The sequence below is a fragment of the Montipora foliosa genome, chromosome 11 (genome assembly GCF_036669935.1).
Source record: "Montipora foliosa isolate CH-2021 chromosome 11, ASM3666993v2, whole genome shotgun sequence".
Classification (NCBI taxonomy): domain Eukaryota; kingdom Metazoa; phylum Cnidaria; class Anthozoa; order Scleractinia; family Acroporidae; genus Montipora; species Montipora foliosa.
In genome coordinates, this window is record NC_090879.1 from 10,249,721 (window position 1) to 10,267,220 (window position 17,500).

The 17,500-nt window shown below is 42.3% G+C and overlaps 1 protein-coding gene across 1 annotated transcript in view; it reads right to left on the minus strand.

Annotated features, from left to right (window-relative positions):
• The window catches only part of LOC137976656 (uncharacterized), a 171,668-nt gene that overhangs the window by 142,551 nt on the left and 11,617 nt on the right, over window positions 1-17,500 (minus strand). The window contains exons 8-25 of the mRNA XM_068824022.1: window positions 16,671-17,294; window positions 16,516-16,557; window positions 15,733-16,362; window positions 14,561-14,614; window positions 13,302-13,874; window positions 12,613-12,657; window positions 11,593-12,219; window positions 10,706-10,735; window positions 9,981-10,619; window positions 9,685-9,714; window positions 8,205-8,768; window positions 7,322-7,351; window positions 5,436-6,128; window positions 4,257-4,799; window positions 3,469-4,131; window positions 3,307-3,366; window positions 1,977-2,280; window positions 291-547 (exon numbers count right to left, since the gene is read on the minus strand). Of these exons, the coding sequence (XP_068680123.1) occupies window positions 291-547; window positions 1,977-2,280; window positions 3,307-3,366; window positions 3,469-4,131; window positions 4,257-4,799; window positions 5,436-6,128; window positions 7,322-7,351; window positions 8,205-8,768; window positions 9,685-9,714; window positions 9,981-10,619; window positions 10,706-10,735; window positions 11,593-12,219; window positions 12,613-12,657; window positions 13,302-13,874; window positions 14,561-14,614; window positions 15,733-16,362; window positions 16,516-16,557; window positions 16,671-17,294 (6,408 nt within the window). The remainder of the gene's footprint in view (window positions 1-290; window positions 548-1,976; window positions 2,281-3,306; window positions 3,367-3,468; window positions 4,132-4,256; window positions 4,800-5,435; window positions 6,129-7,321; window positions 7,352-8,204; window positions 8,769-9,684; window positions 9,715-9,980; window positions 10,620-10,705; window positions 10,736-11,592; window positions 12,220-12,612; window positions 12,658-13,301; window positions 13,875-14,560; window positions 14,615-15,732; window positions 16,363-16,515; window positions 16,558-16,670; window positions 17,295-17,500) is intronic.

Here is a 17,500-nt window from a genome sequence, read left to right on the forward strand (position 1 = left end):
AAGGGCTAACGCTCGAAACGTCAGCTTTAAGAATCTCTGTACGGTGGCCAATTTAACCAAATTTTGGTTAGAGAAACAGATAACAATAATATATATGGTTACATACAGAAAAGAATGGTACAATGCACTATGTTTAATGGCCGAACAAACGGAGCGAACGAGATCTCTTATTTTCGTCCACTAACATGGTGGAGATGACGTAACGTGACAACTACCCGTAGTCCGATTGCAATAAACTAAGCTAAGCAGCGGGCCGTTCAAATAAATGGCGGTCAAAAAGCAGCACTTACTTGGTATGCGTTGACAGACTTTGGTTTTAATTTGCTTTATAATTCGTCCAAGTGAACCGAACGACACAGTAAACACGTGTCTACTGTCGGTGGCTATTTGTCTCAATTGAGATATCCTATATCCCCGCCCAATACCAAGAGCAAACACTTCACAGTCAGAGGCCTTCAGGCGTCGAGCTGGCTCCCTCACGCTATCTCTGGATACACCATCTGTAATAACCAATGCCACTCTCTTACGGCCAACTGTGGCCTTCCCACTGTGAATTCGAAATAAAGAATTCACTGAAACCTCATGATTTTTCAGAAGTAGTTTGTCACTCGCTTGACGGGCAAACAAAACTGGCACTACAAGCGTGTGCTATACAACTAGTATTCAACAGGCATGCCTTAGGGCTGATTTACAAACTTGACACAAGCGTTAGCACAAACGTACGCAAACTCATTATTAGCCTTTTCCGAAAAAGCTCCGTTTTTCAATGTTTTCCAGGGGCGTAACCAGGATTTTTCAAAGGGGGTGGGTGGGACCACACTGTGTCAAACAGAGGGTATTCACCAGATTGTGGCGTTTTCGCCACCTGAATATTGTAGGTTGTTTGCTTAAAAAAGCCTTAGAAAGTTAGAAAGGGGGGGGGGGGGGTGGTCACGGGCACCGGAGGATCCCCTACCTACGCCCTTGTCTTAGGACGAAAGAGGTTAATTGACAAGAAATTGTTACGTCTGGGTATGTAGATTGTACTAATGTTTGCGTCACCAGTGTCGACCAGCCCTTCCCTAGATTCAGTGAGATGTGATCAGCGGATGAGGCCTGTGATTCTGTGCAACGTGTTCTCAGTTGGGGCACGATTTTGACGACAGTTTGGATGTAGAACCATGGGGAATACACACATTCCAAAACGGGAAGGAAACCTAGGGTCGCTCGAGTCTCAAGTCTCAATTTACCAAGCTTTGAGGAAGGGTTGCGTAACACGCTGCAAAGTCAGGCGCTTGAATGTTATCCTCGCTTTATTTTCTCTAATCAGTTACCTGTGTCGTACTGAAAAACTCAGGTAACTGATTCAGTCGTTTTCTCAACAACTGGAATCGCGAGTTCATAGTTTTCCCTTTGTTTAGACAGCTAGTAAATGTAATCGCAGGGGCCAGAGGGCAAATAAGGATTAATTTCACGCGTATTTTCAAAGTTTTCACAAATTTCCCGAGTCGAGAAGCGACGAGGGCAATTTGGAAAACTTGAAAGTACAAGTGAAATTAACCCTTAATTGCACGAGGGCACAATGCGGTTACATGTTTATCACATAAAGGAAAAAAATTATTGAGGGAAGCCCGCGACAAATGACAATTAACTTAACATGTTTTCATTTTGTTAAAGTTCACAATTCAATAAATAGATTCTGTCATAAAAAGCAGTTTAATCGGAGTCAGAATCTGGAAGAAAATTCTCTTGTAACTTCGCTTTCTCTGGACAAGCAACTGTTAACCAATCAGGAACAAATAATCATGCCCTCTTGATTACCAAAAATGCCCCCCGTCTCAGCCAATCAGAATTCAGTAATTTTGCCCTGTATGTGATAACATTTATTATCAAACTATGATTATGACTGTGACTGTCGTGTGCAAACAACTTTATCTAACAACGGTCGTGTTAATCTCATGTATTTACGATTTTTGATCGCTAATAAACGTCATTACCTGTAGAGATATCGCCTGGCAAACGACAATGCCTTTCCGATGAAAGTTCCTCCCCGAGGATATCTCAGTTTGTCAATTTCCCGCAAAACGGCGTCCCTGGTGTAGTGACGATTAAACCCGAATATGGGTATGGCCTTGTGAGTATAAAGGACGACACCAATGCGGGTTTGTCGGCGAGAGATTGGAAAGAAACTGACTAGGGACTTGACGAAGTTCACGATCCGCGCAAAGTTTCCACGGCCGTAGCGCTCGATGCTGGAGGAGCCGTCAATGAGAAATCCCAAATCCACTGAAACTGCGCATACTGCGAGACATCGATATGATGTGCATGAGATACAAGTGAAAACGTCTGCAGTTACATCCAACTCTAATTTACTGCCACTTACAGGCTAACCATGGATAGGGAAGGGGTACCTTTTTTTTTACAAACGTTGGCCGTGTAGCACTTTATATTTCAACAGACTTAACTGATTAGAGTGTAATGAGAAGTGCTAGTTTTGTACCCCATATGAACCATGTCCTGCTAATGGAAATGGGCCCACACAAGGACAGAGAAAAACTCTGACCAGTGTGCCATTAAAAAGTTGGCCCCAAACATGTGTTTTTTCTTTGGTTTCTTTTACGTCCATGACAACGAAAGGCTAGTAACATTAAATCAGATCGAAAAGACAAAAAACAAAATTGGCGGAGAGAAACAGGGGCGGTCCGTTCCTCGACCGGAAATGTGGATTTTAGTTATTGTTAGATGAGACTGAAGTAAACAACAAGAAAGTTATAGTTCTCATCCCAGTCTTTTCCCTACTTTCCATCTCTGTCGTTTCATTTTCCATTTATCGTGCCTAGATCCTTTTGTCCTTTGAAGGAAATTATAAATCCCAAACTCGACTAATCATCAAGTTAACATTTTAAAGTTCGTTTGTGGTTTTTTTTTTAGTAGAACATTTAACTGCTTAAAATTACGTAACTGGCCCAGTTGGTTAGAGCGTCGCACCGGTATCCTGAGGTCAGGGGTTCAATAGGAGGTAGTGCTGTCAAGTGGCTAGGACGCTTGCCTTGAGATCTGGGGACCCTGGATTCAAGACAAGTTCTGACCACTGGGTGAATTTGTTCCTGTTAGCCCCTGGTTCAACTTCTCAGCTGAACTTATTAAATAGCCAAATGGTTTGACTCCGGCCAGTTGGGATTCTTAACAGTTGTTGTTGAATGTTCTGTCGTGATTGTGTTTCATTGGCCCTGAAAAGCCCCTTTGGGGGGAGTGGTCAATTAAGTATGTGCGTATGTATGTAAGTAAGGAAAATAAAATGTTAGCATCAAATTAGTAAATAAATACCTGGTCGAGGTGTTGATGGAGGTCCTGGAAATGGAGCTGCTGTAGGTGTAGGCGTGGGAACTGCAAGTAATTCGAGTCAAAGCATTAGAATACACCCCTTGCGGCTTACCTTATTTGAAACAGTCCAGAACATCTTTATTTATGGTAAATACAGGTGCTTACCTATCCTAAAGCATTTTGTCATTCTGGCAACAATCTGAGCTCGCTTTAAAGATGTTTTGTACACTTGTAAGCACGCTATACGCCCACGAAACACGCGGCTATCCCCAGGCCTCTGACCCACGACAGCAGGATAATTAGTTGCCAGGCCAAGAGGGAACCTCCCGACATTTCTCTGACAGACAGGAAGTCCATTGATCCAAAGAGTTGCAAGTCCCGTGAGGTGGTCATACGTGGCACTGATGTAATTCCACTTGAAGGGACGAACACCTTTACAGGTAAATGGCTTCGCTTTTCGGCGTGAGCCCCTTCTCGGCATCACTTTGAAGAAAAGTTCGTCTGGGCGCTTTAACCACAATTGGAGTCCCCAGCCTGTCGGGTTGAAATGTAGAATAGGTCCGGGCGCTTCTGGGTATATCCAGGCTATGATTGTTATGGAGTAACGGGTATCTAAACATCCGTTGTTTGGAATCAAAGCATAGCTCCCTCGGCCTCCTCGTTTACTTCTCCCTGGGAAATAGTACGCCCCCTGTTGATGTCCATCCGGGCCTTTAGTGAATAAAAGACCGACAAGTTGTGCTGTTGGATTCTTGAACTTGCTAAGGTCCCTTCCACGAGACGCGCTGGTGAATGGGTACACTGCAACAGCTTTCTTTGATAGGATAACTAAGAAAAAAACAGATTATGCACATTGAGCTTTACTTAAATGAATTGAAAAAACAATTTAATGAGTTCAGGGAATAAAAAAGGGGGACAGAAAGCAAACTACGAAATAGAGTGGTTATCCATACCTGGATAACTGCAAATTCTATCCTTGATAGTCCGAGTGAGAGACACCAGTCTTCCGGTATTAACACTGAACACGAGCCTAGATCTTGTAGCAAGATGTAGAAGTAACTGTCTTCTCACTCTTCCAATACCAATTGCGTATACCTCAACGCCCGAAGCGAACAGTCGCAATGCGTTAGGCCTCACGCTATCACGCGACTCTCCCGTCGCCAAGACGACCAATACCCTCCGTCTCCCACAGCTAAGTTTGCTACTGAAGAGGTGTTGACGTGTGTAATCCAGGGCTCTTCCTATGTATCTATTCCCGTAACCCCTGACTTTCAACTGAACCAGCTTTCGATAAATCTGCTGTCGTGAATAGGTTCTTCCGAAACCCATGAGAAGTTTGGAGCTGGATGTGTAAGTCACTACACCAATTCTCACTTGTGTGCTGGAGACTTCAAAGCGCCTTACTGTATCCTTGATGAACTGACGGAAGACCCCTAAATTGACACTGCTGGATGATGCGTCCACGAGGAATCCAAGGTCAATCCGTGCTCTACAGACTATAAGGAATGTTCATGACAGAATTATGTAAATGAAGACAGTTAATCATTGCTATTCGTCACTCTGATTGATCGACTTTCGTATGACCTTGAAAAAGTGTTTGCAATTTGTTTCACGGACCAATGTTTGGCAAGACTGAAACAAAGCTTCTCCGTATTCCCGCCAAACTCCTAATTATGGGCAGTAAACAGTTCGATTGCCCAATCACATAACTGCATTTCAAATTACTTCAAAGCGAAATGCTGATCGCTTTCCAGAAAGTTCCATGGAGAGATGACGTTGTTTGCATTCGCGTTCGCAAAGCCAATGAAAATTCGCGCTCAAATGTTTACGTTCTGTTTTCATGTTTAATTTTTCAAAGTCATGAAAGTCGCTCTATCATTTCAACGAAGTATATCAAAGCTATCAAGCACAAGCCCCAAGCTTTGTTTTCTGCCTTCTTTCGAATCTCCATTTGATGAGGAGGATATTTATTTTCTAATCACACAGGCCCTGACGAGTATTGAAAGAAAGTACTTTCTGTATTTCTCTGTCTTCTCTAGTCTGCATGTACATTAGCAACGTATACTATAGACATTATCTTGGAAAAATCACCGGTAAATACCAACTGAAAGAATGTAACTCAGACTCCTTACTTCTTGGAGGAAGAGCTGGTGGGACACGCGTCGGTGTCGGCGTTGTTGGTGTTGGAACTCGTAAAAAGCACTTCCGCTTAGCCGCTTCGATTTGTCTTCTGCTGAGTGCTTTGCTGTAAAGCTGCAGACAAAAGAGTCGCCCGCGAAAATAACGTTTGAGTCCAATACGAGCACCAAGCCTTATGGGGTAGTTTGTCGCTAATTTTATTCTGCCAATCTTTTTGTAGGCAACTGGTCTTGAGTTGACGTACAGCGTTGCAAGACCTGATCTCTGGTCAAAGGTCGTGGCTACATAGTTCCATGCCCTGTACTTAATTTGTCGCGATCTGATTGGTATTGAATAACCCTTTGAGCGTCTCGCAAAACTAGCCAAGATCTCTCGCCGTCCTTCCATCGATAAATGGACACCAAACCCTCGTGGGTTGTAATAAACGATAGGGCCTTTTACACCATCGTGGTAAATCCAAATAATGATGGTTATCGAGTTTTGAGCGTCCAGACGTCCAGTGTTTGGAATTTGCACGTAACTTGTTCTCCGTCCATAAAACGTAATAGATCCGTCTTTCCGGCCGTCTGGACCAGGGCCAGTACCAACGCCTATTAGACTCGCCCTGGGGTTTCTGCTTCCGCTGATGTCTTTTCCCCGTCGATATCCGTCTAACGCATACACAGCCAGACTACTTGGAAGGGGAACTGAAATTAAAGTGATTTGTTAAGACCAGCAATAAATATTTTTCATTACCACTGTAAACTTGCTGCGGGATACACTGAAAAAACTTAAGCGCATTTAATTACAAGCTCCGAAAGCCTTTCGTATCTATTTCAGTTTGGTGGTTATTATTTCTTATCAAGAGTCCATTATCCAAGAGTAAGAATCTGGTATCAGGTTTGTCCCCATCAGCATCGGAAAAGTGTCTATTTTTTTACCAAGTTTGCAGGAAAATAAATATTTTACCACAATTGTTTGTAATCTCACAATCTGATTGGCTAATTTGCAGTTGTCGATAAGAGTCTAGACAACGCTGTACGCGTCATGCTCGCGTCAATTTGTCACACAACGTAATAGTCAATCAGGAACGCCCATTTTGGGAAATAAACCAATTATATTGCGAGAAAGTTATAGACAACGCTTGCTCTTTCTTCGTGTCATGATTTTGGTCACGCTCTGAAATGAAACTTTCTTTGGCGTTGAATATTGTGGTAAAAGACAAATCGAAAGTGGTTCAGCGTTGTCTGTACTCTTTGCGCCACCGATATTTGTCCACAACATTTTGACCCCTGTGATGACGAATATCGTTGTCAATAAGAGTACAGACAACGGTGACCGAATCGTCTGAAGGCCCTGAGCAAATGGCTCCGACATCCGATGTTGACTGCTGGAGTGGTCAAACGGTTTCAACACATAATCAACATTTCATTCTACAAACTCACGACATGCCTTGTATTGTATTATTGTTGTTGAAGCAAAGTTTAAACGCTTTTAAACTCTTAAACTTGCTACGGTGGCTTCAAAGGGACATACATTTTCTCCACTCTTTTTTTTTTTACTTGCGACTTACTTGCTCCTTAGCTGCTACTTTTTTGCGACTTAGCTGCTACTTCCTACTTTCTTGCGACTAAGATGCTTCTTTCTTGCTACTTGGCTGGGTTAGGGTTAGGATTAGGATTAAGATCATTCTGTACACGAAGAGTTGTTTACGAATAAGCTTATCAGAGCTTTACAAATGAATCGTTTCCACAGTTAGCTTTAAAGGCAAGCAACAACTTCATCGGTGAAAGGATATGATATGGTTACAACCACCAAAACAGGCCTGACCTTTAGGCTTACTTCCTTTTTCAAAAGAAAATACTGAGGTTTGTCCACTATAAAAATCCTAACCTCTTACCTCTTGTTGGAGTAGGTGTAAAAGGGGAACCTGGAAACAAACCATAAAAAAATAAGCATACTCGAAAAAATTCAAGTGACCCTAAACAGGTGTCAAACTACTGAAACTCCGATTACTAGTTCAAATGCTCTGTCACAAGTTGGAGCTTAGATCATTAAAGTAGGTTAAGGATACAAGCGCCTTGCATAATTCTTGGATTCAAATGTCACAATTGCTATTTAACAATTAGACCCGTAGCCCGCAAGGGCTACGGGTCAATAGCCCATTTGGCGAAGCCGAATGGGCTATTGACCCGTGGCCCTTGAGGGCGAAGGGTCTAATTGTTTTAGTATCACCCAACTAGTCGGACAGAAAAGGCAATAACAAAGTTAGAAAATGCAAGTTGAAGAAATAATTATTTGGGAATAAAACCAAGGAAAGCGTCACTCTTTTCGCTACTCGAGGACTATTACTAATAGTCCTCTAGTAGCGTAGCCAATTAAAATGCAGGATTTGCATTAGTCCACTAGTTGGGTGATACTAAATAGCGATATTTCGTGTTTACAAACATTGACGTCACATTGCTTTTGACATTCAAATTTGCCAACCACGCAACAAAAGAAGTCATTGTTTCAACAGCCAATTAGTTTTCTGGTTGGCATATTGATAATAATGGGTGACGTCACGAAAAACATCGCTATATAATGTTTTTCATTACCTCGTGTGCTGTTCGCAATTATGGAATCTCATTAGCTGATGAAAATGATTTTATGGCTTATAACGCACCTGAGGGGCGCTGCAAGAACTAGATGGCTAAGAACTGAAAGCAAAGAACTTTAAACCTGTTTCCAGAACATGAAGCAGCGCGCAAATTATTCCTGACGACATATATTAAGTGACTTGCCTGTAGGACCGATTTGACAGATTTTAGACCTCATTGTTTTGGACAATGCAGCCAGTCCTCTGAAAGATGCAGTGAAAACGTGCTGCCGATCTTTTGCGATCTGGAACAGCTGGCTTGTCCTTAAAGCTCTACCAATACCAATAGCAAACACCTCGACGCCACTTGCTTTCAGAAGTGATGCTTCTCGTGTTACGCTATCCTTTGATATGCCATCCGTCAACAATACTAGAGTGCTTCTGGCATTCGACCTGCCTCGCCTGCTGAATAAGTACTTCCTGGTAAATGCCAAAGCCCGTCCTATATAAGTGCTTCCCCGTGGATACCGAATAGTGTCGATAGCTTGCGTGACATGCGTGACAGTGTTGAGTTGGCCAAAGCGAAATAGTGGGATTGTTTTTGTCGAGAAGAGAACCGCACCAACACGTGTCTGGGTTCTTGAAATTGGTAGCGTGACAACGATGGATTTGATAAAGTTAAGCATCAATCTAAAGTTGCCTCGGCCATGGTATTCGATGCTTCCAGAACCATCGATAAGGAAGCCCAGGTCTACGACAGGTTTGCAAACTGCAATGACAATAAAAGTTACAACACGGTTGTAATCTACAAAGCCACTGTTACTGTTTCAGTTAAGCAAACTAGGCCGATGGCTGTTTTGGGGAAAATAAGTAAACAGTGTCTAACTCAAGGACAAGACGTACCCAGCTTTTGACGGTAAGATAAAGAAATTAAGGATAAACTATTACGGAATACGTTTTGGGGGTTCTTTACATAAAACAATTTAAGTTATTTGTTCTTGGGACTGTATCGTGCTTCAGTGAACTGAATATCCATTGTTTCGATGCAAATAAGCCCCAAAAAGAACTGTATTATGGGATTTGCGAAAATAGCGAATGGAAAAAAGCCAATGTGCGTATAATACGAAATGAAGGATTTTCATGCCTTGATTTGAAAGCCCTACGACTTACAAACTTTCCCCAATCGCTATACAGGACACATACCAAAAGAAACCACAAGATTACAATATTATACTGCTGTGTTTCAACGAATGTAATAAACGGTAAATCGAAAAGAGAGTCAAGAATGTATTTCCATTCAATATCGTCAGAACATTCACTAGCATCCGAAGGGTAACTAAGTAAACGTCTGATATTTCTATAAAGACTTGACAAAAGCTGTAGATTTTCTACAAGACTTCTTACACTTTTGCACATTTCTTTCTGAAGAGATGCGAACAAGTTACTTCTTTTACTTCATTAGTTACCAGGACTCAACTGGCTCGGCCAACATTTTTTGGGTATAAATCAAAGGCCCGCTAAAACGCGTGGATATACTATCCGGGAAAAATGTTTGAAGTACTGAACGCGAGACACTATAGATATCTAAACAAAAAGTTAAAAAACGGGGAAAAAAATAAGCCTCAGAGGGACTTTAAATGTGAAAGGCACTAAAAGTTTGGATTACGAAAGCGACACCGACTTACCTGGGCCTGGAGGTTTTGGGGGTGGTTGTTCTAAAGTAAAGAATAAAAGAAAGAAACGTTTCTCATATAATTATTGACAGTTATCTGAAATGTTTGTTTATATTTTATTGATAATTGCTACAAAATCTTACATTGCAACTTGAATGGCGGTCCAATTTTCCGGAAGATTAACGAAGTCATTTTCGTTAAATAAGTCCAACACCTGGGAAACATGTCAATGACATGGCTGCAGACACCTAAACCTCATACGTAGAGAGAGTTGCTTTAACAACCTGCTTATTATTCATAAAACTTACTCTTGAAACACCTTTTCGCGGCATGGAAGATCTGTCTCCTGTTCAAGGCTACACTGTATACCTGTACACATGACACCCGACCCCGGAAGTAACGTCGATTACCGATCTTTGCACCCATTCGCACCGGGCGATTCGTAGCTAAGCGAATTCGCCCAATGTTAGTCCGAACCACTGGTCGATTGTTCACCCAAAGAGTAGCCATTCCTGTATTCCCATTATAAGTTGTACCAAGGTAAGCCCAGGCCTTATAAGGTACAGTTGTGCCATGTGTGACAAGCGACGTGGTAAAGCGACCATCGCGCCTCACAAACTGCGCATACAGCTGCCGAGGGCGTGTCATCCAAAAATGAACGCCCCATTTTGGGCCAATATTGTAGTTAAAGATAGGACCAGCCACACCCAAATGAAGAACCCATGCAAGAATGGTTATGGAGTTTCTGGTGTCTAGCTTTCCTGTGTTCGGGAACTCGATATAGCTGTTCTTATTCCCGAAGAACTCCGTCGCTGTATTGGGCCAATTGTCTGGGCCAGGCCCTGGTCGTACGCCAATGAATCGACCAGTTGGGTTCCCATTTCTGCTAATGTCGCGTCCTTTGTATTGTTCATCCAGGGGGTATATAGCCACAATTCGAGGTAGGACTGCAATAGAACCAATAGTAAAAACCACGTGTTATTAAGTGCGTTTTTTTTTTTTAATGTAAGGCCAAAACAAAAACTGGACTTACTTGGAACTGACGGCGTTGGTTTGGTTGGCCCTTAAAAAGAAAGAACAGTTTTAGTTCACTGACAAGCTCTAAACTTCAAGTAATAAGTCTTCATTTGAGGATTTTACAAGGCTTATTAACGAACAAGCTTTGTATTTTAAGACTGTTCACTACCTTGCTGTGAAACTAGGAAGCATGAACGTTTCACGAAAAGGGAAAATTAATTTTATCCAGAAGTTTTTTTGTCACGGTCAACCCACCGCGTGTTCATAAGACTTGGTCGGAACAATCCGTGATATTCGTTCTGTATTGTATATTTTTGAATAACTCTTTGTTCATACACTTTCTCCTAAGACTAACAAACTGTCAGTCCATTTCTTCCTGCTTCCCAGTTTCCTATCGCATTTGGACCCTTAAGTAGGTAGTAAGAACTTGGTGACAAGAAAATGTTTCCCCTGTTTTTGCAAGATTGCATGTAATGTCAAGTAAGTAATAGAGGACGTTTTCCGTGTTTCCATAGCCTCATCTAAACACAAGGGGGAGTTTGGAGAATTCGAGACAGTTATGCATAACTTTCGAGAATTCTCCCAACTTCCCCGAGTGTTTAGATGAGGCTATGGAAACACGGAAAAAGTCCTCTATTGGTGTTATACAATATTTCTCAAAGATAATTCAACAAATGAAGGAAAATGCCGGGTTTTTTTAATTCTTGATTGACACACGCTTGACACACGCTAGTATTTCCTACCAACCAATCAAAACGCGCGTCTCACAATACATAACCAATCAAAATTCGTGTGATGTCACAGGTTGTTTCCATGCATACTCTCATCCAAACAGAGCTGTTGACCAATGAGAGTGCGCGTACTATCCTAATTATTTTGAAATACATAATAGAGATCACTTACTTGCACGAAAACAGAGTCTCTTTAGTTTCCTAATCTGATATGAGTTTAACGGCACGTTGTAAATCTGAAGACATGCAATACGGCCGCGGAAGTGGCGAGGATCCCCAGGTCTACGACCAGACACCGCTGGATAATTTGTCGCCAGACGAATCCTTCCAATATTACGCTGTGTTATGGGAATAGCATCTAGCCATATAGTTGCCAGACCCGAGTTGAAGTCATAAGTCGCTGCGATGTAGTTCCAGACTCGCGAACGAATCCTTTTCGAGATTCGCTTGGTGATTCTCCGATCACGACTGACGAATTCGGCGCGGATAACCTTACGGCTAACCATCCGTAGGTTGACTCCAATACCCCGCGGCATGTAATGGAACACGGGACCCGCGCTTTCCGGCATCAGCCAGAGAAGTATTGAAATGGAATTCTGTGTATCAAGACGTCCCGTATTGGTGAAGTATATGTAACTGTTGGCAAATCCTTGTAGTTGATAGGATCCAGCCGGAAGACCATCAGGACCACTTTTCGACAACACATTAACAAGTTTAGCACTTGGGTTTTTAAAACGTCCAATATCCTTTCCACGGTCAATGCCATTCAGAGGATACACCGCCATAGCTGGAGGAGGAACTAAAACAAAGAAATAATTTTTAGTGTACTCCAAGTGATAGTCGAAACTTTTTTTTTTATCCTATAGATATTCGTTTTTGCCGAACACCTACAGTGTCAATTCCTGACATTGTTGGTCATGTTTTAGCATATTAAAAACTGACTCAAGCATGACTAGCAGACAAAGGTGATCAAGCGCACGTTTTTGCATTTCAGAAACCTTTGGGCAATTTCAAGCTTTAAACAAGGAAGGAACTCTAACAAGGAACCCGACGAGCTCCGCAGTTGTCAAATGATCAGAAAAACACTAAATGGTAAAGTATCGTTAATTCGAGAAGGGAGAGTTGCCGCAATTTCTTTTCTGAATGCAGGAATTCATTTTGGTGCAAAATGTAACCCACTGAGGAAACTCACCAACTATCGGCGTCGGACTCGTTGTTGTAGTGTACGGAGGACGTCCTATGAACAAAAATGTAAACGTAGGTCAAAAAACCAGCAGAATATGCTGTGGATTCCATCAACAATGACGTAGATTCAAGTAGGTGTACAGTACACCAGTGCATGATGTAAACAAAGAAAATAGTAAGCAGATTATTTATCAGGAAAGGTTACGTTTATACAAACGTTGGCCGTGTAGCACTTATATTTTAAACAGAGTTAACTGAATAGGAATGTAATGTGTAGTGCTAGATTTTCTATCCCATATGAACCATGTGAGCGTTAGCCCTACTGATGGAAATACACTCAGCCCTGAAGGTCGCGGAGATCTAACCCGAAGGTCGTGGGTTCAATTCCCACCCTGGTCAGAGTTTTTCTCTGTCCTTGTGTGGGCCCATTTCCATCAGTAGGGCTAACGCTCACATGGTTCATATGGGATAGAAAATCTAGCACTACACATTACACTCTATTCAGTTAACTATGTTTAGATTATTTATCACTACAGTACAGTGCATGCTAGGGGCGAAAAAACGCTGAGTGTATGCTATGAACATACACGTGTGCCTGGGATTGCCTGGCAGAACTCAAAGGTAAATTTGGAATCGGCGAACTCCGTAGTTCGCAAAGAAATTCGCAAGAGAGAGAAAAAAGAAAGGAAAACTTACGTGTGGGCGTTGGTTTTCCCAGTGGAGTGGCTGCGCATATCTTAGCCACTAGTCTCTCTAGAACAGTTTTAAGTCCCACTCGAGAGTTCGTGTTAAACACATGGTAGCTGTCATACGCTATGGAGGACAAATAGTTTCTGCTTCTCAATGTACCCATTCCAACTGCAAAAATCTCCACGCCAGCTTGCTTTAACATCTGCGCGGGCCGCGTGACGCTGTCTTTTGATTGCGCACCAGTGAAAACGACGAGTACTTTGGATCGTGCGTATGTTCGGCGCGTTCCTGGATACAAGTATCGAACGGCAAAACGCAACGCCCGTCCAGTGTAAGAAAGCCCTTGTGGAAAACTCATTTTCTTTATTGCCTTTAGAACGTCGTACTTGCGTGTGAAGCGCTTTAAGTTGAAGTAAGGTATAGAGCTGGTTGAGTATGCAATAACACCAATACGTGTGTAGATCCTGGAGATATCGAAGTATCCAATCATTCGCTTCACAACATTAAGAATTCGGTTGAATCTGTAACGACTGTTGGTACCATCTATGAGGAGACCAAGGTCAAGGCGGGCTCTGCAGACTAAGTAAACAAAATAGCGATTTACATATTGAAAGACATTTTTTGCAGCGATCGAACTTTAATTACTTAATTAATTAAGTAAATGGTCGCATTCTATGGAAGTGTCTGGCTTCTTCTCTGAATTTAACGAACAAGAAGTGGTCTAAAAAAGCAGCGTGTTTTATGTTGTACGAGTGACAACTATCAGCGAATACCTGCCCATCCAGAAGTAACGATCTAAGCCCTCACATCGACAAGCAGCGAATTTTTATAAAGGCAAAACCGCCTTCACTTACATGTAAGAGATTTTATTAATAAGCTGTCGTGTTATCTACAATCCTCTTTGAAATTAAAGATATTTTTAACTTCTATCACTATTTTATATTACGTATTCTCTCCCTGAAAAACAACGTTGGAACTCTTGGTACTCAAATGGGTTATTTGTGCTTCTTCCTTAACAACATTGTGTTGCAATTGGGTAGGGTAGAAGAGAGGCAAGATTGGCCTTATGATCCAAAACTTTAAAATTAGCGGGGAAAGTCTTAGCTTATTTTGTCTGGGATTGAAGTTCGCCTAATGCACTTAAAAATAATTCCAAAGTTCTAATCTGCGTTTAGCATCTTTTCTACTTTTGATCCATTGAAACTCTCCCAGTAATCCGTCTGCCTCGTTTGATTAAAAGCAAATTTCGAGACTGATTTACTTACTTTTTCCTGGTGGCAAAATTGGTGGAGGGGTATGGGGTGGAGGAGTTGGGTAAGCTGGCGAGAGAAAATAATCAATGATCATTTAAAAAATCTCGAATCTAAGGTAAATGCAAGATACTTAGAACCCCGGTTGTAATGACTTTGGCGAGTTGATTTTTTATTTATTTTATTTATTTAGTCACTTTCACCACAGCAGAGAAACAGGCTGTGGTGGGGGTCGCACAACAGAGCGAGGCTCCAAATTAAGTGCGCCCTTTCACCCTCCCAACCATGGTATACCACAGAAGACATACCACAACACCAGGAACTACAGCAACTTTCAAGCAGATGAAAAATAAGCCTTAAAAAAGCAAGGGTTGAGATATGTGTCCTTCATATGTTCCAGAATCATCCATTTACCTGTTAAGGTACATAGTGCAATTCTCGCTTTGAGTCAGAGTCTTCCTTGTTTATACTTAAAGCTTTAGGGTCTCACGACCTGGTTCCTCGTTGTACGATAAGCACAAGCATATGTAAAAAACCTTTGTCCTTTGTAAGGAGTTGGAGGAAAATAATGGGAAAGTCACAGTGCGAGAAAACGGTATATACAAAAGATGGCTTATTTATTACATGACACAAATAGATTGCATGTAGCCTCTGTAGATGGTTTTCAGTCACGTGATAAGACGGCGATGTTCGTGCACAAAACAATAGGAAGACCTTAGACAGCAATGAGCATAACCAGGTTGCTGACCAGCGGTTTTCGTTAAAACAATGCTTTGCTGGGGGTGCTCACTCTCGTGGGCACAGAAAACCTGGTTGTGGTCATTGTTATTAAAGGAGGCTCAAAACAATAGCAAATTATGGCTCATGTTTTGCATTATAATAGAGTCAAATTCCCAAAAGACTTTTTTTTCTCTATTGTTCGATGCACCAACATGGCGGCGATGACGTCAGGTGAAAACCACCCATAAAGTAATAGATGAAAAAATCAATCTGAGCATGGCAGGACTATGAGTGAGTGAGTGAGTCATTCGACTATTGTTGTTTCGACGACCTATACGATGTCCTACTGAAAAGACGCACTGTAACATGAAAGCTGATCATTTCCAGATTCGGTGTGATAATGGCGTGGTGTACCCTACTTTTCCCTAATGGAGAGTGTAGGAGTAATTTTAGTTGACAATACACACCTTTAAAGCAAAGTTGTTTAGCAATCCGGATAAGCCGCAGTGGTAATGCCTGGTCATAAACCTGCATGCACGAGATCCAACCGCGGAAACTTCTGCTATCTCCGATACGTGCTCCCATCCTAACTGGATAGTTAGTTGATAGACGTATTCGACCGATCGATTTCGTAACGACTGGTTTCTCATTGACGTACAGCGTTGCAAGTCCCTTTCTATGATTATACGTTGCACCTACAAAGCTCCACGAACGACGTCTGAGTCTTCGGCTGGTAAGTGCCTCAGTAACAACACCCGAGCGCCGCACAAAGCGTATAAACAATCTGCCGGCACGTGTCACCCAAAAATGAACTCCAAACCCACTGGGATTGTAATTGAAGATAGGGCCTGCGCTGCCAAAGGGATTTACCCAAGCGAGTAGCGTGATTGAATTTTGAGTATCCAGTCTTCCCTTGTTAGGAAACTCAATAAAACTGTCCGGTCTGCCAAGGAAGCTAAACGAACCACCAGTTCTACCATCAGGTCCTGGAGCTGGCTTCACGTTATTCAGTTTACCCGGTGGGTTTTTATAAGGCCCGACATCAGTGCCGCGGTAGTTTATCGTTAGAGGGTAGAAAGCAACAGCTTTTGGAAGGCCTATGGAACAGAGAAAAATCAAACTTGGTTGCCATCAAGCGCACAATATCGATAGTACTTAAGACTGATCACAGGAAAAAAATAATAAAGAGGACGAACAATCTTTTCATTTCCTATTTGGACGCTTTTTTGTTTAAATGAACGAATACTTACGTGGCGGTCTTATTGGTCTCGTTGTAGGTTTTGACGATGGACCTGAAAGATAGTACGGAGTTTCCCATATAATAAATTTACACTCCAGTATAAAAAAAACATGATTTATGTACACCAAAGAGTGCACTGACGAGAAGGAAATCACTAAAACTTACGAGCTCGGAAGCACACTTTCTCGGCTCTCTTTATTTCGGGTCCTGACAGAGGTACGCTATAGACCTGCATGCAAGATATTCTTCCCCGGAAGTACCTCAAGTCGCTCGGCAAGGCACCCATTCTAACAGGACGGTTAGTGGCCAAACGAATGCGTCCGATGTACACAGACTTAACAGGTCTTGAATCGCGCCAAAGCGTTGCTATTCCCGTCCTCTCGTCATAAGATGCTCCAACGTAATTCCATTGCTTTGGTATTAACTTACGACTGATAAGCTGCTCGGTTGGTCTCCCTGTTCGGCGGACAAATCTCACGAAAAGAGTATCGGGCCTCACAATCCAGAAGCGTACTCCGCCAGGGGAGAAATGAAAGATTGGCCCCGACCCTTCGGGATAAACCCAAGCAAGCATGGTGAGTGAATAGTAGGAATCAAGTTTTCCTTTATTGGGGAACTTAATGTAACTGGTTTTTCGACCAGAGAAGTAGTAGGACCCATCTGGAAGCCCGTCCGGGCCGGGTGCAGGATACACCCCCTGAAGTTGGCCCTCGGCGTTTTGGCTGGCGCTGATGTCCTTTCCTTTCGTTCTCTTGCTGAGCGGGTACAATGCAACGACACGGGGAAACCCTGTCAAAGCAACAAATGTCAACTTTTGGTTTAAAACTAGTAGTGTTCATAATAACGATAAGCGATAAGAAGGACAATGGAATGCACCAGCCCCCGTAAACTGAACTGAAGTTTGATTTAATATATGCATTTTGGTATCGAACTTGAGGGCGTAACGTGTGATTGAAATACACAGGAAGACTTATGGAGAACGCAAAGATTAAATG